Genomic DNA, 27,959 nt, shown 5'->3' on the forward strand with positions numbered 1-27,959 from the left:
TGAGTTCTCCAACAAGAGCTGGAAAGCAGCCTGCATTTCAAACACAAAGAGCTCCAGTTCTCACTAACTGCTTTTTCTTCTCTTTACTGATGAAAAAGGTTTGGGGTGGGTTTTTTGGCTGTTTTTACTAAAAGCAACATGGGTTGTTTGGGTGGGGGAAGTTGCTACCTAATTTTTTTTTTTTATAATTTACTCAAATGTGAGAGAATATCTCAGTGATTAATAGAAAATTCAAGGCTCCAACTACCTTTTTTCCATTAAGCTGGAAGACAATCAGTGCCACAGAAAAATCAGTCTTTGGGGAAAAGACCTAAGGCCAAGATCCAGGAATGCCTCTCACTGCCCTAATGCTTTGTCCTGGCATAAACCAGCCCAATTAATTGCTCCAATGTGCAATTAAAAACAAACTCCATCTCTGCTTAAAGCCACAAAGAACACAGTTGTTTCTCCTACAGCATCATACATGGGTTTATGTCACAATACTTTTCATTACCTTTTATTAAAGGCTACAGGGATGTGCAGGACTTCACCCCAGAATGTCCCTGGGTTTTTTTTCCAAAATAAACTAGGATGTCACTAAGCCTGCACCACTCCAGTGCAGAGGAATGCTGGGAGTGTCACTGCCACCAGTCTCCTGAATGGTCAGACTGGGAAGTTTCCCTGACACCAGCACTGCCCAGTTTCCTCCAGAATGTGCAGGGTGGGGGATGAGCCACTGCTCTTATTCCCAAAGTGGTCTCAGCTCCATGGAAAGCTGGGAAGCCATGAAAAGGTGATTTCCTTGCTATGCTTGGGCCCCACAATCAGTGACCCAGATCCCAAAGTGTCACCATCACATTTTCTCAAAAATCTCTTTGCCCGGGATTTTTCTCCTGGGAAGCTGAGAAACCTCAGAGAAAAATGAAAACAAGAATTATCAGATTGCTTCTCCTGTGTTTTGCTGCTTTGGAATGTGTTTGGACATTGTTTTCCAACAGGTGCTTGTTTGATTGGTTTCATGTGAATTGTTTTAATTAATGACCACTCACAGCCAAGCTGTGTCAGGACTTTGGAAGCAGTCAGGAGTTTTCATTATTACCTTTTAGCCTTCTGTCTGTATCCTTTCTCCATTCTTTAGCATAGTTTAGTACTCTTTAATATATTCTAGTATCATACAGTAATAAATTAGAACATGGAGTCAGAGTCACCATTCCTTCCTGCCACGGGGCACCCCACAAATACAACACCAGAGTGTTCAACAGCCACTTCTGGAAGCAATGGTTTAATCCTAAGAGCTGGTAGGAAATTCCTGGCAAAGCAACATATTGAGAATACAGGGTGGATGGAGCACATTGCTTTCATCCATTTAAAAAATACCTGCACTGAAATGAACCTATTTTAAATGACTCAGAGTTTAGAGAGGCCTTTCTTTATTGGAATTTTTTATTTCATTTCAGTAAAATATTTACTTTTTACAATAGATCTTCACTAATGTCACATTTTAAACAGAGCTCCTCACTATCCTAAACAGATTCCAAAACGACACATTCTGGAGACCATCAGGGAATATTATTTCTTTTCAAATTCAGGAGCTGCAGCACAGCATTTAAAATAAGGTTTTATGCTTTATTTAATGAGAAATCATTTATTTCTGTACTATCCTGTGTATCTTAAATTAATTCTAGTCTCTGAACTATATCCCATACATCACCTGCAGCTTCTGGTCTCTTCCACAAGTCTCCTGAAGTGACATTTAGGCAGATCTGGAACGTGGTGATACTCATCAAACCATTTTTATTTCCCTCACAAAGCAAAATAAAAATAGCTGCTGCAATGCCAAAACAAATCTCTGGGGATCAAAGGGAGCAGGACGTGTTGCACCCACACAAAAATATTGCTGATTCCAAACCGAGACAGATCAAACGTGCTTTGACTCAGCAGGTCAGGAAATAAGCCACAGACAAGGTTTTAATCAATACTTTCCTGCTTATCAAGCTAGAAAGGATCTATATATTATTTATTATATGCCAGAAACTCCACTTGCTGGGTTGGACAACTTTTGTTAAGATCCTGATATAACATATTTGAGTTCTTTGTAAGATTTCATTGCCAAATTAATTGCACTGAAAGCTGTCATGATCAGCATCAGATTCAGGCCACCTTAAAAATAGATAAACTTCTGGAAACATCTGTTAAAAGGAACAAGAGGAAGACAGATTTAAGAATTAAAATCTGCTTTTGAAGTGCTTTGGAACAAGGACTTACAGTTCCAGCACCAGCAGCCTGTGTTTTAGAGGCTGGGAAAGATGTAATCACAGGAACCCAAATTTGCTCAAATTAAAAGTCTCTGTAAAACACATTTGTACACACACAGGAGATTCTTAAGAACTGAGATTACAAAGTCACTAAATATATTTAAGCAAATCTGTCTGCTGCCATCCCACAGCACCCCCTGCTCCAGGCAGGATCCCTCACTCCTGCCCTTCTGCACTTAGCTGAGGACTGACATTTCAAGCTGGAATTATTCAAAATATTTGTTGGCACCCAGAAAATCCAGGGAAAGCAGGCAGGTTAAAATTCCCACCAAACTTAAACATGGAAAACTACAAGAAAGACATGGTGGGGCTGGAGCCAGAGATGGACACAGAGCTGGGAAAGGGTCTGGAGCACCAGGAGCAGCTGAAGGTGCTGGGAAGGCTCAGGAGGGACCTTCTGGCTCTGCACAACTCCCTGACAGGAGGGGGCAGCCGTGGGGTGAGCTGGGCTCTGATCCCAGGGAACAGGGACAGGACAAGAGGGAATGGCCTCAATCTGTGCCAGGGGAGGCTCAGGTTGGGGGAAAGGTTGGAAAGGTTGGTCAGGCACTGGCACAGGATGCTCAGGGGTGAAGACTCCACTCCTGCAGGGATTTAAGAGCTGTGTGGATTATAGCACTTGGGGACATGGGTCAGTGGTGGCCTTGACAGAGCTGGGGAATGGTTGGACTCAGAGGTCTTTTCCAACCTAATTGATTCCATGATTCCAAGATGCTCAGCTAACCTTTTACAGACATTTCCACAGGATTTTGCTGTAAGTTCCCCCATGATCCTTATTAGATTCAGTGGTTTTACTGCTGACCAACCTAACACACCAGCAAGAGCAGCAACAGCTCAATTTCAACAACAAAACCTCAAATATTTGACATTTTTCAGACTAAGAGGAATAAACAAAGCCCAGAGAACAGAGGGTGGGTGAAAGCAAGTGCTGAAGGACTTTGAAAGGCAAAGAGCAAAAATTGCAGCAATATCTCAGTGACTGGATGTGCCAGGGAGCAGAAGGCAAAGAGATCCCACTGAGCTGGACTCAATGATCCTCGTGGGTCTCTTTCAACTCAGGATATTCTCTGAGGACGAGGCCATCAAGAAGCTGCTGGAAGCTCTGTGGTTTTAGCCACATCCTTCCACAGCCAAGAGGAACATTTGTCTGGAGTGTGGAGCTCAGTAAGCACAGTGAGATCCAGAGACAGACCCTCTTCTCAATGACTCCATCAACCCAACCATGGAGAGTGTCTGGAACAGAAACTGACCTCTGGTGTTCAGCTTTAAGCATTTTTGACCCAAATAAATCCATGGATGAAGGGCCTTTGTAACTAATAAATACTTCCTCTAACTCTGTGTTTCAAAAGAGCCAGACTAAAATGAAGAACTGCTTCTGCTCAGGGCATTGCTTGACACAAAGTCAGAAAATTAAAAGACCAAAGCAAAGTTCATCACTTTTGCATCACTTAGGAAGAGCAGGGTATTGGTGCACTAAGCAATTCTGAGTAAGAATCATTCCAAAGTGGTATTTATGAGACAGCTTCAGGTCTCTAAAGACTTCAAACATCTCAGCTCATTGAGAGGTTTGTCCATCTTCCCTCACAACTAATGTGGAAGAGAGCATAGACTGATTCAGGACAGAGGTGAAAGGTGGTGGATGGATACTTGGGTTTGGGCAGCTCTTATGATCATCAAAACACAACTTAATATTATATTTGCAGAGCTATGAAGATATCTCAGTTTGCCCAGGAGAGTTTCTGAGCCTCACTCCATCACTGAAACTCCAGCAGGTGCAGCCAGCACCACATGCTGCCTCAAGAAAAGCAAGATAAAAAAAAACCAAACCCATTTTTCATAGAAAAAATGCCCTTTTTACACACAAACATTGGACAACACCATCTGGTTTGGGCCACTGCTATGAAAAATGCACCTTAGGAAGGGCACAGTGCTCAGAGCTGGGGCTCAGACCCCAGTCCCTGAGCACAGCCTCAGTTAATGAGAGGTGGATTTAAATACAGCTGGAAAGAGAGTGTGAGCACCACAACGACTTAGAGCCCTCATGAGGATTAAACACCGTGGAGTTTATCAACTTTGACAACACTTATCCCATCTCTAGGAAACACCCATGAAGATGGGCTGACAGACTCAGCTGGTCAACACAACTTTACTGCACCTTCAACAATTCTGCTCAACAGAACATTGTTAAATCCCAGCTTTTCACTGGGGACATCACAGACATGGGGGCAAAGTCAGTGCACCCACTCCAGATTTCCTACAAGCTATGAGATCTTGAAAAGTTGGTATTTAAATGCCATTTTTCAAGCACAGCCCTGGGAAATATTTTCTCCTAGGTCCATTCCTTGGACTTAGAAGAAAAGATTTATTAGAAGGGAGGCTGACATGTTAGCCTCAAAGGCAACTTGGTGCTTTGCTGTACAGTTCTCCAGATTTGCTCCATAGTTGGTCATGGTCCCTTTTACCTCCAGTTTTCCAGCATTTTCCCAGGAGACTGTGTGTGTGCATCCCATTAAGGACAATATTGACATTATTTGTTATAAACACGTTGCCAGCACCAGCATTCCCTACCAGTGCAGAACTCCCACCCATCCCAAAAAATATGGCTTCACAAGAAACACTCCTTGTGATTTTCCCAAGAACTCCAAATAGCTGCAAAATTTAATTTGTTAAAATAGGAATGATGTTAATACAGCCATAGGAGCTACCTATGGATTCATTCTCTGCTGGTGAACCCCCATCTCTTCCAGAACATGTGCAGCTGTTTCCTGCCCTCCAGGAGGAAAACAAGCAACACATTCCCCTTTCAGACTCTTATCAACAAATACTGAACAATTAAAGTTATTCCAAGGTGCAAGAAATGTTTCTTTCCAGGTGTTAAGTTTGCAGGATTTGGTGTAAAACATAAAGAACAAGTGTTCAATTACTTAATTAAAGTTGTGTGCCACAAAATACATTTTCTTCTGCTGGAGAGAAGAAACAGAGATTCCTCTTCTCTTCAGGAAATCAGATCTGAACACAGGAAGAGAGGAAATATCCCCTTTTTCCTTAGGGCCTTTGAAGGGCTTCCTATAATTTCTATACAAGGATGAAAGGTGCTTCCAATGAAATGTTTGGGGAAAAAAAAAAAAAAAAAGCAGCAGTAGAATTCTTCCTCTTCAGGAAATCCCTCAAAAAAATCAAATGTGCATATGTGGTTTTAGTGGCTCTGTGGGAGCTTCATTTGTTTGCTGTTCTTTTAATAGGTGGAATAAGTTTTCAGCACATTCTCTGATTAATCAATTGGCGTTTCTGCTCACAGGATTTGACATTAAATCCCAGAAACCTGTTAATATCCTATCACAGAAATTATTTAGTGAGCTATTAGCATAAACAGAATTTGATTTTCATTATCATTTGATGTCTGGTTTGAAATCCTTATCAGCCATTCCCATTTTTGCCCATTTATTCTCGAAGGTGAAATTTGGCTTCATAATTACATTGGTACTTACTGTAACACAAATGTCTCACTCCAATATGGCTCAGAGGAAAAAACTACATTCTACAATCGACTGAATTTTACCCGTGGTATTTACCTAGGCTTTTCAGATGAAAATCTCCCTCCCTCCATCACTTCTGTGAGTTTAAATGACATATTTAATTTCCAAGTAGGGGAAAAATCAGGAAAAGAGTGTATGTGTTTTCTTATTTGTTTCAAAGCGCCTATTCAACAAAATCATGCTGCATGCAAGCAAATGATTAAAGAAATCAGTTTCTATTCTAAAAAACCAAAATTTAAATTTGTGCTTGCTTTTTAAAAAAATGCCTATCACTCTGTGAAGAGGGATAGGATTTACCCAAGATTAGCACAAGCAAAAGCAGGAGGAATTCAAGGCTCTCCTAATGCACTTGATTTGGATCACCTAAAGAGATCTAATGACCAGGAACAGAAGCCAACCCCCCACAGCCCACATGTGGCCATCTCAGAGATGATGATCTACAGCAATCACTAATTAACAGATTAAAAAAAGCAACCTGAAAATACAATTTTATTTGAATAGTGCTCAAGAGCTGCCAGATACTACTACTTATAGTGCTGGTGTCAGAGGATTACAGACCACATGTACTAAAATACCATAAAAATCCAGTTTTTATCTCTGACACTGCTACTGCTTCACAAGGGCTGAAAAAGCCCACGTGGGAAGTGGCTGCAGCTTGGGTTTGTGGCTGTAGGGACAGAAGTGCTGAGGGTGGATTGCTGGGTTTGACACTCCTGTGCTGAGATGGAGTAGCACCAAAGGGAGAGATGTAGCTGGGAGAGCTAAATCAGGGAAAGAGCAGAAAGCAAGGAGGATGGTGAGGAAGGAGAGCAGCAGCACACACAAAACCTGCTGGAGCACCAATGGCTCATCACCAAAACCGGGAGAACATTTCTGGGTTTGAAGGAAGCAGACAGAAATCTCTCAGCTGCTGGACTCAGACAAGGACTAAATCCCTCTCCTGGTCCAAGTGCAGGTTTCTTACCTTGTTTAGAGAATCCCAGACTGGTTTGGATTGGAAAAAGCCTTAAGGATCACTCAGTTCCACCCCCACCCCTTGTATTTATGCACTGTCCCTGTGTGCCCTCTGCTCCCTTTGGTGGTTGGTCAGTGCCCCTGGGCACTCCATGGGCTCACCTGCTGCCCACAGCTGGAGCCCACTGGGGATGAGGCTGGGCCACAGCCCCACTCCCAATCACCCCAAACTGTGTGCCTAGAGGCAGGGACACCTCCTGCTAGGCCAGGTTGCTCCAGTGCCATCCAACCTGGCCTTGGATGCTGCCAGGGATCCAGGGGCAGCCACAGCCTCTCTGGGCACCCCATGCCAGGGCCTCTCCAAACTCACAGCCAAGAACTTTTCTCCCAATATCCCATCCATCCCTGCCCTCTGGCAGTGGGAGCCATTCCCTGTGTCCTGCCCCTCCATCCCTTGTCCCCAGTCCCTCTCCAGCTCTCCTGGAGCCCCTTCAGGCCCTGGCAGGGGCTCTGAGCTCTCCCTGGAGCCTTCTCCTGTCCAGGTGAGCACCCCCAGCTCTCCCAGCCTGGCTCCAGAGCACCCTCAAAGCATCTCCATGGCCTCCTCTGGACTTGTTCCAGCAACTCCACATCCTTCTGCTGTTGGGGACCCCAGAGCTGGAGGCAGCTCTGCAGGTGGGGTTTTATAAGGGCAGAGTAGAGGGGAAGAATCCCCTCCCTTGCCATGTGTCCTACTCCATCCATGGCCAGCAGGATGAACACCCTAATCCAGGATGAGAACATTGTGATATTAAAATAATTTTAATGACTTTTTAGACATAATTAGTTTCTCAAAAGATTACTAGTGGTTTATAATTTCCTAGAGTTGCAAGTAACCAAGGAGCTTTGAAGGACGTCCTTGTCAACCTGATGATATGTTGACACTGGAAAATTGTCTCTCTGGATAAACTTGTTGAATTGACTTGTCCCATCAGGATATTTAGGAAGGGTGTTATATGGTTTGGGAAATCCCCTTAAAATGCCTCTGGCTACTGCAGACTGGCAGGTTGGAGAAGGACCTTTGTCCAAGGAGGGAGATTGTGAAGGTACCAATTGGCCCAAGGCGGTCATGGAAGGTACTGAAAACTGGTACAAGAGGAGGGAGAAGAATTAGAAAAAAGGTGTAACATAAAATTGGAAACTAATACCTAACCCCCCTCCTGAATGTGAGACCTTTTACACCTGATTTGGTGACAAAACCCTGAAGTGCCTTTGTGTTTGAGAGTCATGTTGGGGCACCAGGCAGCATTGTATGGGAATGACATTACAGGCTATTTTTTCTCATTGGAAAATCCACCCCTAAGTTCTGGAAAACATCATTGACACTTGCATCCCTTGGATAAAATCCACTGGCAGGACAACCTGCTGCCTCCCAGCTCCAGGGTGATAGTGGAAGGTTTCTGCCAGGATGTGGCAGCCAGCCGGGAGGGCGGGAGCCAGAGATAGCCCAAGGTTTCAGTGCTTTGTTGTTGTTTTTCAAAGGACTTCCTTTGCAGGTACATTTATAGAATTAAAGTATAAAAAATAACCTTTACAGAATGCTCAAACTACTTTTAAGCCAGCTTTCCCTCTTTTTTTGTTGTAATCAAAAATTTAAAAAAAGTATTTTTCACTCCTTTTCTTTCAATGATGCCTTTAAAGATATTTTTCCTCCTCCTTAATGATACCTAAAAATCACTAAAAAACCTTTCTTGCAGGCTGAAGCAAGAGTGGTGCACTGATGATCTGAGTTCTCTTAGGGAAACGACCCAGGAGAAGGACAGGATTTTAACAAGATGTTCAGATAAAATATGAGTGTGGAAAATGACATCATACTTCTCCTGCCCAAGCATGATATAACACTCCTGGATGCCAAGTCAGGGATTAAGCTTGAGTCTGATATCCTGCAAGAGTATTTTCCTCTGGGTGTTAAGCCTCTGTTTGAAAAAAAAAAACCCTATTCCTGTTTCAGCCCATGCCCTGTGAGGCAAAGGGGAACCCCAAAGGCTGCCTGGTTCATCCCAGACACAGAACATGGATGGGGATGGAAACCAAATATGTGGGGTCACAACAGGGAAGGGAGCAGAACAGTGGGAAACCACAATTCTCCACACACACATGGGTGACTCAGGACTCATGTAATGGGCTGAATGTAGTGGCAGATCAGTTCTGGGTCATGAAAAGCTCACATGGAGCTGTCTGTGTGCTCTGGGAGACACGAGTTCCCCCATGCCTGGGGCTGAACTCCCAGTGTGGGCAGCAGGAAAGGGGGATTCTGTTCCTCTGCCCAGCTCAGGTAAAACCCCACCTGCAGAGCTGCCTCCAGCTTTGGGGCCAACATCAGGAGGATGTGGAGCTGCTGGAGAGAGCCCAGAGGAGGCCATGGAGATGCTCCAAGAGCTGGAGCCCCTCTGCTCTGGAGCCAGGCTGGGAGAGCTGGGGGTGCTCACCTGGACAAGAGAAGGATCCAGGGAGAGCTCAGAGCCCTGCCAGGGCCTGAAGGGGCTCCAGGAGAGCTGGAGAGGGACTGGGGACAAGGGATGGAGGGACAGGACACAGGGAATGGCTCCCACTGCCATCAGGCAGGGATGGATGGGATATTGGGAAGGAATTCTTCCCTGTGAGTTTGGAGAGGCCCTGGCACAGACTGCCCAGAGAAGCTCCAAGCCCCATTCCTGGATGTGTTGAAGGCCAGGCTGGACAGGACTTGGAGTAACCTGGGCTAGTGGAAGGGGGTGCAATTAGATGATCCTTAAGGTCCTTTAAACCCACAGCAGGCTGTGATTCTGTGATCCTCACACTATCTCACATTCATTCCCACTGAAATGGTTTGTGTGCTTCTGTGAATTCCCGTGACTTCTGAGTAGCACAGAAAGCTTCTGAGTGCTCCTGTAACTGCCCTCTCCTTACTCATCCTCCCTCTCATTAGATGGATGCAAACACAGAAAATTAAGTGGAAAACCTCCAATAAGAACAATAAGAAAATGGTTTTGGGGTGTGCTGAAGATGTACTTTTGTGTCCCCACTGGTGGCAGGCAGGTTTGGGAAAGGACAGATGGGAGACCAACCACTCCCATTCCCATCCCCATCCCAGGCCAGAGCCTGCTTGTTTATTTTTAGAGATGATTTCAAGTCTTGTCTCTGATATTGTCACTTTGCAGCTGATGACTGGAACACATTGTGGCTCTGCTTTTCAGAAACAGCCCCCAAAGCAGAGCCAGGAGCAAAGGAAACCAAGACAAATCTTGTTAGAGATTTCCTCCCAGTCCTGACTGCAAAGCCAGACAGTTACAAGCATCATCTTCCTAAAAAGATTTCACTCAGAGCCTTTGGATTTGGGCACTGTGGTTAGAAAGTGTCATCTGTAACAAATCAAAACTGGAAAAAAAGGAATAAAAAACCACTCTCTCTTCCTGAAATTAAACCCTTCCAGAAAACAAGGCTGCAGCTCTTGCTTCTCCTGTGGAGATAATGAAAGGAGACATGTGGAACATCCCTTAGGGACAGATGCTCACACAGAGCCACAGGAGAACAGACCCACCAGGCAGCCAAGTTTGAAGGGCACACTGATGACAAAATGTGTTTTCCTCCACCTTGGTGCATCCAGAGTCTTTTCTGCTAACAGCATGAACTGAGCTCCCATTCCACCCATGTTTTCACAGCAAAACCAGTACAAAAACCAATGAATAAATTACTTTGTGTCACAGGAAGAAGTTGTGTGACCTGATGTGAGGGGGACACATTTAGGGAAATTTGCTCAGCACTTACAGGCACAAAGTACTGGGATCCTCACCAAGGAGTCCAGACAATCACCAAAACCAGCCCTCCAGACTTTAAAATCCAAATCCTGCCTTTACATTGGTCCTTCCCAAGCAGAGGGCAAGTGCAGACAAACTCGTTCTGCCAGTGCACCACTGACATCATTCCAGGTCATTTTTACCATTTTTTTTGGCAAGGTTCCCCAAAGAGAAGTTATTTCTCATCACACCTCAGCTGTTACCCCTGCAGAGGCAAAGTTTGTGCAAGAGACCCCATCCAGCCACAGAACTTCTACACTTCCTCCTCTTAGAACCACTGACCAACAGCCCTGGGCTGAGGAAAAAAAATCAACCTGAATTTATTCAGATTGGGATAACACATGGAAATCCCATATTCCAAGCAAATGTACCAAAACTCCACCCCTCGTGGGAAGAGCTGGCCAACCAACCCAGGAATGGTTTGTCTGCATGCCTTGAAAACTTTTCACATGATTTTAGTAGAAAATTAAGTAACTCTGTGACAATAAAGCACCTTTTGAGTAATCAGATGTAATTAAAAGAACCCCTTAAAGAGCTGAGAATGGATTTGCTTTGAAAGGGCAGCTGGAGTGGGCTACAGGCAGAGCAATCCATGGAAAGTCAGCATTTCCCTTCCTGGAGTCCTGATCTTGGACTTTGGTCAGGAATCTTGGAATCCCAATGTCTTCCTTGTTTTCCCAGACATCAGTGCCAAATGAATAGCAGGAAGACAGTTAACACACAGGAATTTCCATGGTGCCATGGAGCAGAAGAGTGACTGCAGCAGCTTTTGCAATGAGGATGGGCATTTCCAAGGGAAAAGTGAGAAACCTCATCCCACAAACAGGTTTCTTTTGAACTTCCACCCTCCCAGGTTGCCCTCTTGTCCTGAAGCAGAGACAGTTGCTTGGCTCTTAAAAGCTTTGTGGGGTTTCACTTTTATTCCATTAATATTTTTTCTGTGAATTCTGAATCCACTCATCCACACAGCAGCTCTTCAAAGGGCTCCTGCTGAGCTCCTCACGTTAATAACCCGTGGTGACAATGAGGCTCCTCAGCTAATGGCTTTTGGAATAAGTAGGTGCTCCCAGCAGTTCTGCTGCTTTCTGTTCCATTAAGTGTCCCTGTCCTCCTACCTCAGGACTGAGAATTTTCATTTCTTCATGCTATTAATTATTTTGTCTCCTTCCCACTTTCTCTCCTTGAATATTTTCAGGCTCGTGATTAATTGCAACTGTGATCTTTTCCTTTGTTGTTTTTTTGGGTTTTTCTTTTTAATATCTTAGGTAATGTTCTGCCATTTGGCCCTGGAACTCAATTTCTTCTCCCTTTTAATGGGCTGAAAAAGGCATCAGCCATTCCCACTACAAGGATATAGAGAATGACACATCACTCAGTTCTTTGCTGTAATTAAATACTTTTTTGACTCATTACAGTTCACTCTACAAGGCTTCTCTACCTTGTGTCTCTGCCAATTCACTGTTATTGGGCTGAAAATTAGGTTTTTGTGCTGAAAATGAGATGTTATGCCTGATTTAAAGTCCCTAACACAGCAGAGTTTATCATCCTAAACAACCATCCTGTGATGGCCATTCCAAGTCTCTTGTATTCCTGAGCAAAAATTCATCCCAGGTGAAGAAGGGCCAGGTAAAATGACACTTGGTGATGTGAAAAAATAAAATCTCATGGTTTTGTGGCACCAGAAGAGAAAGATGTGTCTGGCCCACCGCTCCTGGGCAAAGGTTCTCTCCTCTCTCCTCCCAAAGGACACAAATCCAACTCTCCTCCCACTCCAAGAAGTCTCTCTGGCTCTGCTGAGCCAGCACAGACACGAGACAATGAACACGAGAGGATGGAAGGACAATGAAAGCAAAGCTGTGGAGCCCTCAGCAAATGCTTCCTGAAGACCTGGACTTTCCTCTCCTGCTTTGCTGTCACCCAAAACACGAGGCTCAGTGCTTGTCACCCCCTGCCTAACCCTGCACATCTCACATTGTCAGGAGCCTGAATATTTTGGTTTGTAAATCTCACCAAAATTGCATTACTGCTTTTCTAAATTATCATGAGCTGATTTCACATGCACTTACAGCTGCACCTATTGATGCAGAACACAAAGCATTTCACAGATTTAGTTGTAGTTTGGGTGCTCTGGACACAGTCACAGAACAGTTCCATGGTGACATTCCACAGCCACATAACAGCACGGAGCACCCCCAGCTGCTCAAGAGCACCTGGACATTTGAACAAAGGCATGGTCATGGAATGCCAGGTGGGTTTGGCTTGGAAGGGACCTTCAAGGTCATCCACTTCCACTCCTTCCACCAGCCCAGGTTGCTCCAGTGCCATCCAACCTGGCCTTGGATGCTGCCAGGGAACCAGGGGCAGCCACAGCTTCTCTGAGCACCCTCTGCCAGGACCTCTCCACACTCACAGCCAAGAACTTTTCTCACAATATCCCATCCATCCCTGCCCTCTGGCAGTGGGAGCCATTCCCTGTGTCCTGTCCCTCCATCCCTTGTCCCCAGTCCCTCTCCAGCTCTCCTGGAGCCCCTTCAGGCCCTGGCAGGGGCTCTGAGCTCTCCCTGGAGCCTTCTCTTCTCCAGGTGAGCACCCCCAGCTCTCCCAGCCTGGCTCCAGAGCAGAGGGGCTCCAGCCCTTGGAGCATCTCCATGGCCCCCTCTGGGCTCTCTCCAGCAGTTCCACATTCTCCTGACACTGGGGACCTCAGGGCTGAGGCAGCTCTGCAGGTGAGGTGTCAGGAGAGCAGGGGGGAGGGGAAGAATCCCCCCTGTCCCTGCTGCCCACGTTATGGGGGAGTTTGGCCCAACATCTGCTCCCCAAGAGCTGCTTGCACTGCTTTGCTGGAGGTACAACTCAGCCCTTCTCAGTTCCTCTGAGTTTTCAGACACCCATTTTCCACTTACAATTCTGAACACACATTCAGTTAAATACAGGGCATGCTTACAGTGACATCCATCACAACAAACAACCAGCTCCAACAGCTCTCCAGAATTAAAGGAAGGCTAGAATCAGGTCACTTGTTGACCAAGAAGTTGTCTCACATCTTTTATTTCCCTTCTGTTGCACAATTTCACATCAGATTTCTCCCAAAAGTGTGAATTAATGCTTTCTAACCCTTAGGGTTAAATGTCCTTGATCACAAATGGCTTAAAATGATAAAGATCTGTTAAAATAATGTCTATTAGCAAAGTCACTTGCTTAAGAAATACCAAAGGTATTGGTTAAATGAAGTTAATGACTTGAAAACATCATGGAATTTTTTTTTCCTGGAGGAATGTAAAACAGAGCTTGCTAACAGATGTATTTACTTTGATAATGAGTTTTGCCTCATTGGATGAAAAACAGGGAAAAAATGCAGAGACTGGTGAAAAACAGACAAGCAGGTGCTGGACACCAGCCTGATAAACAGAACAGATGGGATGGAAACCAGGCAGGGATGCTTGTGGAGCTCAGCCACAGGATTGTCTCCAGCATGATGGAAAGGGATGGAAGCACCAACCAAGATGGATTTGAGAGAGTTAAATGAGTGGATGAGTCAAGGCATATTCTAATGGCCTTGGAGACCTGTAGTGAGCAGAGATGGAAAACACCTGAATTCCTTGGATTATTTAGATAGAAGCAGGAAGACAGATGTGGCCCAGGAGAGCAGCTCCTTGCATGGATTAAGGTGATACTCAGATTACAAACAGGATCAAGAGAAAGATTTTTAACAACCCCCAAGCTCTCCACAAAGATGCGACTGAAGTGCTCTCCTCCCACATGTCTCCTACCAAAAATCAGTCAAGTCACTCAATATTTAGAGCATCTTTTTTTTTTTCTTTTGAATACCTGAACTGTGGCTTGTGAAACTTTCCTACCTCAGTATAACTGCAAAAATGCACATAATAATACATGAAAAAAGAGCCCAGAGTCTGGAGTTGAGGGGCACTTTGGGAAGGACGACAGTAACCCACAGCATGTTACTTTGCTGCCATTAAAATCCCATTTTTTCCCCTTTTTCAGCTACGTGCCTGCTGTATTTTGCCTTATCAAGGAGAAGATGGCTGGGGCTGCAGAGATGCCCAATGCTCAAGACAGATCTGAATCAAAGCAGTCCAATCACCACTACTGCCACTGATGGCTCCATTGCTCCCATGGCCTTTTCCAAGGGTCCTCCCCACTGCTAAATGATAAATGGAATTTTCCAGCTCACTGTTACCACACGCTGCACTGTGATTTCTCTGCAAACCCATGAAGTGCTGCTGGCTCCATTAATGCACCATCTCACTTCTGATAAAGTCTCTGGCAGCTGTTTTTGACAACAGCCCAAGACCTCAGCACACAAGGGCAGCCTTTCCTGTCTGTGCAGCCTTTTCCCTGAGTTTATCTATGGCCTAAAGCTTCTAAACCTTTGTGCTCGCCCAGACTGTGCAGGTGTTTCAAACACTGCATTAAAACACCATCCAGTGCTATGAAAGGAAAAATGGATGGTTCCAGGAGGCAGCTCCATGGCAGATGAGCCACTGTGGCTCAGGAGATAAGAGGCAGCTGCCAGAGATGAATGTGAGCATTATTTATGAATGGGGTGTTGTTGATTGCCAGAGGGGCTGGAGGTGCAGCCAGGGAGGATGGCAGCTCCTCTGCAGGGTCCCAAATCAAGCCACAGCCACCAGAGGCAAAACAAAGCAGTCTTGATTTTTCCCAAAATACCAGATCTCCCCTTGACTGCCCTCTCCTTATTTCAGAAAGAGCTGTAGCTCCAGTGACATGGGGATGTACTTGAATGTTAATACCATGGTCAGACACAACCTCTAAACAATAAACCATGAGTTACTCAATTATGAGAAAAGCACATTATGCTTTGTAGGGTCTTCCTGAAAAACCACATGCTCATCCCACAAACCCTGTAACACCCCAAGGATGGGCACTGGGACACCCAGAACCCCACCCTGGTGTTTGGCTCACAACTATTTATTTGCTCCTACCTATGGCCCTGCTCGAGCAGGTGCTGTTGCCACACACCTTGAATGCTCCTGGGTAAAATAAAGTAAAATAAAATCTTCTCTCTGCTGGGAAGAACTTGCTCAGCTGAAGGTGATGGGATCAGCAACTGCTGGCACACAGCAGACCCTGATTTTAATTGCTGGAATCCCACCTCCTCACTGGACTCCAGTGATACATTTAACCTGATACCTGATCTAGATCAAAGTTTGAGTTGGGAGGGATCCTAAAGTCCATCCCATTCCAACCCCTGCCATGGGCAGAGACACCTCCCAGTAGGTGAAGTTGCTCCAAGCACTGCCCAGTGTGGCCTTGGACACTTCCAGGAATGGGACAGCCACAGCTGCTCTGGGCACCCTGTGCCAGGGCCTGCCCACCCTCACCAACCTGGGCTGGTGGAGGGGGTTGCTGTCCATGGCAGGGGTGGAATGAGATGAGCTTTAAGGTCCCTCCTAACTCAAACCCATCTGTGATTCCATGATGTCCATCCACAAGTTGTCCTCACCCAAAACACGCCAGAATAAAAGATGCAGTTTGACCCAAATTCCTGCAGAGATGAACAGAACCAGGAGCAGTCAGTCTGCTATCAATTCCTAACTGAAAGAGAATGTTTCAAGCAAGCTGCCAAGCGTCCAAACCACTGTTTCTAAAAAAAAAAAGCCCCAAACCACAGGACTGTGTTTCCAATCAGCACACAAGAAGGCAGGAGCGTGCAGCCAGCCAGGAATGTGACATCACTGCAAATCCAACTAAGTCAGCTTCTCCATGTGCTCTGGGGCTGTAGCTCGGGGAAGGGGAAGAGAAAAGGCTTGGCTTGGAAAATAAAACTCCAGTCTCAGCTCTGAAACCTCCAAAATACCGAAGGGAAGGATCCCTTCAGGCCAACTCTGCCTGTTCAAGACTATTAAGGGGGTGACAGTTGTCACAGCAGGATCCTAAGGACACAAACCTCTCAGAAGCCAGGCTGGGATCATGGAATGATCACACTCACTTTCCATGAAAAGCATTTCTGCCCAGAGTTGTCATCTCCACATTCCCCAACATGGAATGTTGCCCATCCTTTGCCCATGATGAAAGGGAAGGGCAAATGTGAGCCCCTGTGCCAAGCACAGAAAGTGAAACAGTCCAGAATGGAGCAGATGCACATGGGAACCTCATCAAAGCTCAAAACCCATCCCAAACCTAAATATCAAAATTTTTTCATGGAACCCCAGGCAGTCTGGGCTGGAAGGGACCTTAAAGCTGGTCTCAATCCATCCCATACCATGGGCAAGCCCCATCCAACCTGGCCTTGGACGTTTCCAGGGAGGTAGCATCTACCACCTCTCTTACAACCTGAAGACAGGTAGATCCCACCTGCTCTTCTTGTTGGGGTAAAGAAGCAAGGACATGCCAAAATGACATTATGCAATCCTTTTTGTGGGAGCAGAGTCTATTCCAGACAAACTCCACCGAAAATTTCAGTGTACCAAGCTATGAAAAAACCCACAGGCATCTGAAGAATAAAATAGCTGCTGTATCCATCAGGAAAGGCAGCTGCCCATGAGCTACAGAGGTCGTGGTGGGAGACCCATGGCTGCAAATCCTCAAGCCCTCAATGGCTCCAGCCGTTGGAGCCAGCTATAATGCTCCTTTGTTAAATACACAGGAATAACCAGCCCGTTGATTCCCAAGGGCCCAGTGAGTCATGAGTGGGGATTATCAGACATCAGCAGTCTTTGTGAAGTCCCAAATGTCAAATGAACCCCATTCTTCCTTCCTGATTCAGACAGATCTGAATTGAAGTCCCTCCTCCTACTCCCTGAGCCAGAGGAAGACCAGGAGAAGGCCTCTTACCATGGGGAGGTTCAGGTTGGAGCATCTCAAATTCTGCTCTGTGAGCAGTGAACCTGCTCTCAAGAGAGAGGTCACTGCTGGATAAAATTTGGTGGTTGGGATGCTGGTGATGTGAGGAGGTAAACAAAAAGCACGAGAGGTGCTCATCTTGACACAATTCACAAGTTCTTCCAAAATGATTTTGTCATGGAGATCACATCAACCATTCCCAAAGCAGCCTGGCTCCCTCGTCTTCCCCCACAGCCACCACACCCTGATCTTTCCTTTCTTCTACTGATATTGGTGATAAACCTTGCTAAGGTGACACCTGGGGTTTGGGAGCAGCCCTATCACCAAAAACATTTGGGAAAGCACTTGAGAAACTTGTGCTGAGCCACTCTAGTTCTAAAGAGGTGTCTTCCAACTCAGTAGGAGACTGTTCCCAGCAGTGTCAATACACTGCAGATGTTGGGCAGAAGGTCAAGGGAGGGGATTCTGCCCCTCTGCCCTGCTCAGGTGAGACCCCACCTGCAGAGCTGTCCCAGCCCAGGAGCTGCTGCAGAGAGTCCAGAGGAGGCACCAGAGTGATCAGAGGAATGGAGCAGCTCTGCTATGAGGAAAGGCTGAGAGAACTGAGGCTGTTCAGCCTGGAAAAGAGAAGGCTCCAGTGCTTAAAGGGGCTCCAGGAGAGCTGGAGAGGGACTTGGGACAAGGGTCTGGAGGGACAAGACAAGAGGGAATGGCTTCAGACTGACAGAGAGTAGGATTAGATGGGATATTGTGAAGAAATTCTTGGCTGTGAGGATGAGGCCCTGGCACAGATTACCCAGAGCAGCTGTGGCTGCCCCTGCATCCCTGGAAGTGTTCCAGGCCAGGTTGGATGGGGCTTGGAGCCACCTGGTCCAGTGGTAGGTGTCCCTGCCATGGCAGGAGCTTGGAACAAGAGCAGCTTTAGGGTCCCTTCCAGCCCAGCCCATTCTGTGATATTCTACCCTTCCAGCAGAAGGGGAGTTGTAGCTCAGTTCTAAACTTTTATAGCCATTTCTTTATTGTTTGTGCCCAAGATGAAGGAAAAAAGTAGAAACACCACATTGATTAAATGTCCATCACAAAGACCCAGAGAGCTCTTGTGTGCCCTTTGCTAGGGCACATTTCACCTCTGCACAAAGGCAACACTTCATTTCTAAAGATTAAAGCTCAGTAACAGTTACTGAGCTTAAACACACCCTCAAAGTGGGATAATTTTTTTTTTTCCCCTGGAAAAAGGAGTCAAAATATCTCCAGCTGACCCCCAGTGACAACATGATGTCTTTAGCTACTTGTGACACATCAGGCTGCTCAAGATGCTATTCAAGGTGCTCTGAATTCTCACACAACCCTACTGCAAGAGGGAATGGAGGGCCCAAGCGTGGTGTGATGCTCAGTGTGCCTAATCTGGGGGATACAAGAAGATTAGAGGCAGAAACAGCCAAAACAAGTAGTTCAGCAGAACAGAACTGATGCATTTGGAAGAATAGAAGAGGAAAAAAATTATTTCTCTTTACCAGCCACAGAACAGAATTCAGAATTCCTGAAAATCCCATATAACTACGCTGGAGTCTGAGAGAAGCTGATGGATTTGGGGCTGCTCCAAAGCATCCCACAAGGACCCAGGTTTTGAGGGGTCTGAGGAAAAGCTACTGGGAATCTCCTATGGAGATCTGCAGCTCCTGCCATACAAGAACCACACTAACACAGGCACTCAAGGAGGCAGTACAGATTTCCTGGAGTCTTGGGTCAGCACTCTGCTGTGGGATCAGCTCTCCAGCTTAAGGAATGATGTCTGGAGGTGAACACCTGCAGCCACACACACACTCAGCAATGCACAGCTCTGCTTTGGACAGCTCTCACACAACCACAAGTCATTAAAGCACTCACAAACCATCAGAATAAAGTACAAACCTGCCTTCCAGGAATGGAATAGAAGAAAAGTCAATCATTTCCTAGATTAGGACACCCATTAGCTTCTCCTACATTATTTTGACATGAATAAATAAAAACTGAAAGAAACTCTGAGTGTGCATCTCAAAGTATTGAAAACCATTCCAAGAGTTGCCTTTTAATAACAAACATCATGTACTGACCTCTGCTAATTTGTATGGTAAGATCAGCTTCTCTCCCACTGTCACTGTCTTTCTGGTCACCAGGGCCTCAAACAGCATCTCTTCTTTCACCTAAAACAAAAGAACAGATGTTAATGATTATTTTAGTGATCTTTTTTTAAATTTTAAATCCAGTTTACAAAATGCTAACATTTAAACTTAAAATAAGATTCAGTGTAAACACAGTCAAATCTCAAAATTTTATTTAAAAAAATTAAAACAAAAATTAAAAAATTAAAATTAAAATATTAAAATTAAAATTAAAAATAAAAATTAAAAAAAAAAAAACCAAAAAACAAAACAACACTTTTGCCAGCCCTTGCAGAGTTAAGTTCAATGGGTAAAAGTATGCCATTGGGAGGAGCCAACTCAGCACATAAATCCAACATCAGAAACCTAACACCAGGGTGTTCAAAGGAACCTGATTTTCTGCATTCAGGCATCCCAGCTGGAGCAATTTCCCATTGGTTTCCTTATTCCCCGTACAGCTCCTCCCTCCCACACTTTCTCTTGGCAAAAAAAGTCAACTTTCCAGTGTTGTCAAGATGAAATCATACAAATTACTCTAGAATAAGCCAAGAAGAGTCATCAGTTTCAGAGATATCCAAGTGAAGGACGGTTTTTTTTGTGCCTTTAAGGGTGGGGAGGAGTCAGAAGGAGGAAGAAACCCTTGGAAAAGCACCTGATATTTACTCTGCTATTGGCACTGGATGTTTACTCCCCAAAGCCCCAGTTCCTGGTGAGGTGACAGTCTCTAATCAGCCCTCACAGGTCTGCAGAACAAAACTCAGTTGTGCAAACACAGACACTTCAGCAAAAGCAGTGCTGACAAATGAAGTGGTACCTGCAGCTGCTGGGGAAAAGCCACTTTCCCAATCAGCTTCAAGACCCTCTCATCCTGAGGAGTTCAAGTGTCCTCTCTCCCAGAATTCATCAGTTAGAATTCAGCAGAACTCATTCACTAAAGACTTTGAGTCACTGACTGATCTTCACTAAATTTCCAAGTCAAAAAAGACATCATGAGGCTGGGTGGGAATCTTGGAGCCCAGAATTCATGGATGTGGACTGATCCAGAGAAGCTGCACTGAAGTCTCTACAAACTGCTTATCCTACCTGAAGGTCTCCATGTAGGCACCAGATCTCCTCTGGACATCTCTGACTGCTCAAAAATCCACATTCCTGAAGCCATCCAAGGCCATATTTTTTATCCCAGGGAAACCATTTATGACTTGACAAGGAAAATGGGAAACACAGAGGTCTGTCAATTGAACTCAGTGATCTGAGAGGTTTTTTCCAACCAAAACAATTCTGTGTAGGTACTTTGACTTAAGGGTTTAATCCAGGAATCAGCATGAAGAGGAAAGGCAAACAAGACAGTGGAAGGTCAGGAATCTCCCAAACCACAGCAATAATGATGCCCTTCTGTACAAAAGTCTCCTTCTGCCAAAACTACTATTATGGGAGTCTCCCTGATAAAACCCAGGGAGTTTTTATACAACTGATTCTTCCTGCAACAAGAACTTGTCACTGTGGAAATCAGAATACATCAGGTCACCTATATATGATGTCACCTGCCAGCAAGGTCACTATCACTGGAAATGACACTTCAAGGTTCATTTCTTTAGTGCTCAGCACTGCTCAGGAGCCCCCAGTTCCCTACAATCCATTTTTACCCTTCAACATCAAGCAGGGGGAAAAAAAAAAAATCTTCTGGTTCACCCAGAGATCCACAGCAAGATTCCACATTTGGTCCCTATTCCTCAACATTCACCAAAATGTGTGATTTTGTAATTTTCAGCTCTGTGGACACTTTTCCAGCAGCTCTTGACTGTGGGACCATCAGCTGCTCTCCCTCAAGTGCACAACTTGGAATAAAAGTGAGTTTCACACCCTGCATTATCCTCCTTCAGGGATGCTGCAAACCCACAGCCAGCATGCTGGCTTTTTTTAATTATCCAAGGCAACAAGGCAGAGGGGTGTCAGATGGTTCCTAATCAAAACAGTCCAAAGAAATATTCCTCAACAACATAAACACTTCCAAGTCCCAGATTTGTCAGCAAACACAGGGATTTTAAGCAATTTAAACAACTACCCACGCCATCCCTCACCATCCCCATCTCATGGTCACTCTGGTTCTCTCTCCCTGCTCTCTGGATTAAGGGAACCTGGGGATGTGCATCCTTCTTCTCCTGACCCGTGGAGATCCCATTAAATCGTCTTGTACAAAAACACTCTTGGCAAGGATGGGAATCCCTGCATCTTCCCAGGCCCCTGCCTGCAGTTTCCACCCAGTGGAGCTTGATCTTGATTCCTTCATCACCTCTGAGGAGCACCACGGGTGCAACCAAATCGTCCTGATCTGCATGCAAGGTCACAGCGTGGAAGGAGCTGACTCCTGATGCCAGGGAGGAGCCACTGGGCCTTTCCAAATAAAAACTCAGCACGTGCTGATGACTAAGGACATGGAGGCACTTACAGCTTCCCCACATCCTACACTTCCTCCTCCAGTAAGTGTGAAACACTAGAATAGGATCACCCATTGGTGCAGGGTAGCAAAGAGAAGAACACCACTTATTCCTTTCCTTTGTGCCCGAGGAGTTTCACTCTTGGGTCACATTTCATGGATTTTTGCTTCCTGCTGCTAAAGGGCATGGCCTGCTCTCCCTCCTAAACACGGCCTGCAGGAGTTTGGATCTTAATTACAGGGACAAAATGCAGATTTAAGACTTTGTTGCCACAAGTGGGCTCAGAGAGGGCTGGAAGCCTCAAGCTCCATGAGCCAGTGAGGGGTGAGCAGCAGTGGCACAGCTGGGAATGCCAGCGGAGCACGGCGGGAGCAGGGAGCCAGCAAGGGCTGGGCTGGAGCCAAGGCAGGCAGAGACTGCTCCTCCAGTAATTCTGGGCTATTATGTTAGAGCAGCTGAAGAAAAATGAACCACTTCCAGCTGGAGAATAAGAAAACATCAGGTTTTGTCTCTCCTTCCATATTTGAGGAAGGGATTACAGAGCTGAGTGCTTGCTCTACAGACGCCTCATGTTGAGTTACTGAAAATAAATTCAGATTTCTATCAGCTCTTCTTGGAAAAGAGCTGAACCTTTTCCTCAGACTTTCTTTCAAATAACCAGAGAGTTAGAAAGGATGAGAGGGAGTGGTTGAAGCTGTGTTAGGGAGGTTAAGGCTCTTCCCCCCTGAAGAAGTTCTCCAGGGTCCCAGGGCTGCCACAGCTCAGGGAATGTTTGGACAATGCTCTCAGGCACAGGGTGGGATTGTTGGGGTGTCTGTGCAGGTCCTGGGTCTGTGAAGTTACATTCCATGGTGTTTGTGGATCCCTTCCAACTCAGCATATTCTGTGATTCTCTGAAGTTTTTTGACTCTAATTCTGGCTCCAAATTTTGCATCTAACGATGATATCCCTGCTCATTGCAGGGATGTTGGACCAGATGAACTTTGGAGGTCACTTCCAACCCCAATCGTTCTGTGATTCTACAAAACATCGTCTGCAAAACAAATCCAGAAGAAAAAGCTGGAAGCAAGCACTGTCTGCTCCATAATCCTCACCCCCTCCCCAATTAATTTCCAAGACATTTATCACAGGAGGAGCCCCAGTGCCTGTGGGATCCCTCTGGGAAGCTGAAGGCCATTTTTTAGTGGAAGAAGAACTTGAGCACATAAATCTCCTCGAGAGGCCAACTTTAGCTCCAAACACAAATGTGCACTGGGAAATCTGGCAAAACTAATTTAGGGCATTTGATAACTTGTATTTACCTTTATTTGCATTGAGGTTAGGTACTGCATTGGTTACCTAAACCTAAAAACTGAATACAAAACTGCTCCACTGAGCAAAGCAAGATTTATCTCCTCCCTCAATGCTCCATCCATGGAAATAATTTCCCATTTTAGTGAACACACACAATTAAAACATCCCTACTGTTCTAAAGGAAAGCAAAAAGTCTCTTTTAAGGTCAACTAGATAATCTCTAATATATATAATTTTTGTTAATAAGCCCACAAATGAGCTTTTCCAAGCTTTTCCCCCAGAAACACAAAGGTTTTACCCAGTTTTACACAACTCCCTATGATTTCTGCCCAGGCCCTGGGATATTTGCAGTGCTTGCACAGGACTCCACGTCTGCTTGATCCATCAGGCAGCCTTGACATCACTCCCCAGCACAGCATTTCAGCAGAGTTTAAACAAAGGCTCTGAAAAATCTGCCAAAAGCATCACATAATCCACACACTATGTCTATTCCTGAAAAAAAAAAAAAAATGGAATCAGGGATTTTACTGTAAATGAAACAATGATCTGCAGAGTCTGGCCAAAATCTTATATTGCAGTTTCAACAAACGCTGCTCTGGATGGTTTAATAAAGCAAAAACATATTGCATGGGGTTGTTGATATCTAAGAAAAAGCAAATCCATTGCAGATCATCATCTCCTCCCAGATTCCTTCAAAAAAATCTCTGTATTAGCTTCATTTTACAGGGACCCAAATCTCATCCCACAGAGGGAGGACAGCTGTGCAGTGGTGTTGCATTAACTGGTGCAGCAGGGAAATTCCCCCAGCTATCATTAGAGGTCCCAACACAAACCAACCAGCTCATGGGAATTTGGGCCAGATTCCCCTCTGCAGTGGGAGAAGACCCTAATTTTGCCTAAGTTTTTGATTTCAGCCAGGCTGGTGCTTCCCCTGCTGCCCTTGGAGGCTACATCCCTATGGAGACCATGCTGGAGCACCTCTGGCTGCTCTCAGAGATGGCCAATGCAGCTCCAGTTGGATTTTTTCCTTCTCTTTTCTGTGTCAAATCCTTGACTGAACAAATCCAAGGAGTCACTTGAGTATAAAGATCAACCCAGAAGTTCCCCCAAGATAAGGAAGTATCAGATCACAGTTTCTTCCATCCCTTTGCTGTGCTCTGGATGGTCCCACCAAACAGCCAGTGACCACAGGAAAGGAAGTTCAACTCCCTGTCAACTCCTATTACTTTTATTCTGAGATGATTTTTCACTTATTAGTGTCTAATGCCAAGATCTGGAGAGGGGATTAACAACTTTTTCAAGCCAATTCATAATTTCAGCAACAATGGGAAAAGCAAAACCGTTCAGTGACCACAAAGAAAAAAAGAATGTAATAAAAATAATTACCCAAAAGAGACAAAATACAAAGTGTCAAATGTTTTAACCAGTGCTTTAAATCTCTGGCTGAGTAGAACTCATTGCACTTAAAGTGGAGAGCTGTAATGAAAAAGGAGTGGTGGCTGCTCTTTGAAATGATGCTTCATCTGTCTGAACCCTTTGGTTCTTCCTTTGGGTCAAACCTGAATAAGCAGCAACATCTGTTGAGGTCTGCAAGGAGAAATGTGGCATTTCCTAAAGATAAATCAAGTCTGAAAATGAGATTATTGGCTTTATTTCAGCTGATTTCAGTGGGTCTGTTGAAAGGTTTACACTTGGAAGCAGCAAATGCTTCCAGTTCCATGGATCAATTATCACCTAAAAGCAGCTTAAGGGACAAACCACACCACTTACCCCAACTCAGTGATGCATTTCATCAGATCCTACATCCATGCAGCAAGCATTGTCCCAATCTAATTAACAAGCATTTTATGTTCTAGATGGTCATTTAATTTGCAAAAAGAATTCTCATGATCAACAGAAATCTATCAATTTGCTCAGATACATCCGATATTTGTGGTTAGGGGTTTTTTTGGGGTTTTTTTTGGTTTTTTTTTTTCAAATGGTGAAAAATAAATATATTTCTTGATTTTTACATCTTGTTGACACTACCTGGGGGTGCTGTTCCAGCCCATGTCTTCAAGGCACTGTTGGATTGACATGGCTCAGCCAATGCTTCATTTCACATAATCATGTGTAAAACCACCCCGTGACCTCCCCACATGCAGATGTTGCAAAAGGGTTTGTTTGCAAAGGCAAAGACCCAAAGCCTGGAACTTTTTCAGCTCTCTAAGTCACTCTCTTACTCGAAGCTTTTTTAAAAAACAATTACTTAACTGACTTGGCCACATTTAACAGGGTAAAATCAACAACATTCTCCTCCCCACTTATATTTTCCTTCTGTTTATTTCTGCAATCTCCAAGGCCAAGATGCAAAGAGCATCCAGCTGCTCAAACCATATTTTACAGAAGCTTTCCCCTCCCTAAATTCAAAGTATTAATGAAGTGCTATGAAAATCCCTAGGAGCCAATTCCCAAGTTCTGTAGGTAGGGAGATAACACAACAGTTATTTAATGGAATGAATGGGGAGAGCACCATGTGTTACACAAAAGGACAAGTTGCCTTTTGATTCCACCATAAAATCAGCACAAATTCACCTTCCAGACCATCCAGGGAGTACAAAAGGGTAAAGATAATTGTTGCTATAACCAACTACAAGAAAAACAGTTCAGTTGCAAGAGGTTTAGAGCATTTCAAGGGAAGTGAGAGCAAAGGGGAGGTTCTGGCCACCTCAATCCATGTCAGAAGGTTTTTGAGCTCAGCTCCTGAAGGCCAGCAGGACAAGTTGGCTCATTCAAGACTTATCTCATGAAAAGAAGAACCACAGCTCCATAACCTGCTTGGGCTGACAGAGCAGATCTCCTAAGAACTCATTTAATACTCTTGCACTGATTTACAGAGCTGGACGTGGCCTGGACCAGCCAGGTGGAGACCAGCAAACCCTTCCCAAGGGACACCAGCACAGCAGTGGCTCACAGAGGCTAAAGTATCAGGTCCTAAACAGCAGATAACCAATAGATGCACCAAAGAATTCCATAACAGGCCCATAAATACATACATAGGGACTACAGGGGTGAGATAGGCCTACACATTCCCTTGTGGAATCTGGCAGGTAATAACAAAAAACACAGTGAGGGAGTTCCTCAGGCAGAGTTTGGAACAGATTTGAGGAGCACCAGCTGAAGGCTGGCAACTGAAGACACTGCCATGCTGGACAGCAGGATTGCTTTGCATCTACACCCTGCAACCACTCACATTTAATCACAGACACGGGATTTTAACCAGAAGCTGAAGAGTAGGGGCAAAAATCCTCCATGAAAAACCTCTTTAAAAACATTCCTGTACCTTTTCCCTGGCAAACATGACCAGCCCATAAGAACGGAAACACACAAGAACTTACTCTTTGGTGACACTGGAAACAAATTGAGCATGTTTTGTGTCCTAAACCAGAGGTGGCTTGTTTGGTGTGAGAGTTTCAGGAGGGAAAGCAGAGCCTTACCTCCAGCAGCTCAGACACAACAGGAAGTATTTCAGGGTTGCAGATGTCAATGGAGTCATCCCTGTAGGTTTTCTTTTTGTACCGGATGTTCCCCAGGTGCAGAATCGCCGACAGCAGAGAGAAAATCCTAAAGAGAGACAATTCATTTTCACTTGGTTTGTCATAAAGTGAATGAAGAAGTAAATCTTACCCCCTAGGGCCATGTCCCTTTTTGGCTCATTCTTCTGATTTTCAACCCAAAGAATCCACTTTGCCTCACGCCATAAAGATTTCCATTGAGTCAAGTACCAAACTTGCATCGGAAAATTCTTGGACACATCAAACCCACAGCTACAAAATTACAGCCTGTGTTGTAAGGAAAATAGAAATCCTCCATTAATCTTAAATATTTATCATACAATTGCCTAAATTAAGGGGTAGAGTGGGCATGGCCATGCAGGTGATCCCTCTTAGTCCCCTGGGACACATTTTTTTGTCACCTTTTTGGATCTAGTCCCAGCCAGGAACAAAAGACTGTACAAAACAGCATAAATGCTTTTGTAATATCTAAGCAACTGAGACAAAGAAAAGATGCTTTACTTCAAGTAAATTTATCCAACCAATTTTTCTGTTTTGGAGGGAATTCGGTCATTTTTAAGTTATCTCCCCTCCAAAAAAAAAAAACAGGATCAGACACTCAAAGAATATCCTGAATTGGAAGGGATCCACAAGGTTCATCAAGCCCAACTCCTGAGCCATGGCTGGCTTCAGCTACAAATCCTGTTTGTCCCTATTTCTACACTCACTTGGGAGCTAAAAATGAATAAACCCAAGTGTGATTCCTAGCTTGTCTGGACAACACACCTTCACCTCTCCAAGTCCTCCCTTATCTCCAAAACAGGAATGGATACTGACTCCTTGCTGTGAATTTCAGGATGCAATTTTATAAAAATTTCTCTTCTCTGTTTCTACCAAGGTGAAACCCCATGTTTTTTGCTACAAAGAAATTACTTTTAAAAGTATAGTAGTATTTAAAACATACTCCCCATGCCTCAGCTGAAGGTGGTTCCTTATTGCTGCAGTTGTGTAATGCCAAGCAAAATAAATCTGCTCGTGTAGTGAAGAATCCACCTTATTTCTGACACGCAAAATTCACCAGGAGCAACTTGTGTGCCAAGAAAAATCATTGCACAGTAAATCAGAAGTGAGAA

The 27,959-nt window shown here is 44.8% G+C and overlaps 1 protein-coding gene across 6 annotated transcripts in view; it reads right to left on the reverse strand.

Moving 5' to 3' along the window:
* Positions 1–27,959, reverse strand: part of MYO9A (myosin IXA) — a 172,679-nt gene that overhangs the window by 69,773 nt on the left and 74,947 nt on the right. For all 6 annotated transcript variants that reach the window (XM_050978598.1, XM_050978599.1, XM_050978597.1 and 3 more), the window contains 2 exons: positions 26,770–26,896; positions 19,518–19,607 (listed from right to left, as the gene is read on the reverse strand). In XM_050978598.1, the coding sequence (XP_050834555.1) occupies positions 19,518–19,607; positions 26,770–26,896 (217 nt within the window). The remainder of the gene's footprint in view (positions 1–19,517; positions 19,608–26,769; positions 26,897–27,959) is intronic.

This window comes from Serinus canaria, chromosome 10 (genome assembly GCF_022539315.1).
Source record: "Serinus canaria isolate serCan28SL12 chromosome 10, serCan2020, whole genome shotgun sequence".
In the NCBI taxonomy this organism is placed as follows: Eukaryota; Metazoa; Chordata; class Aves; order Passeriformes; family Fringillidae; genus Serinus; species Serinus canaria.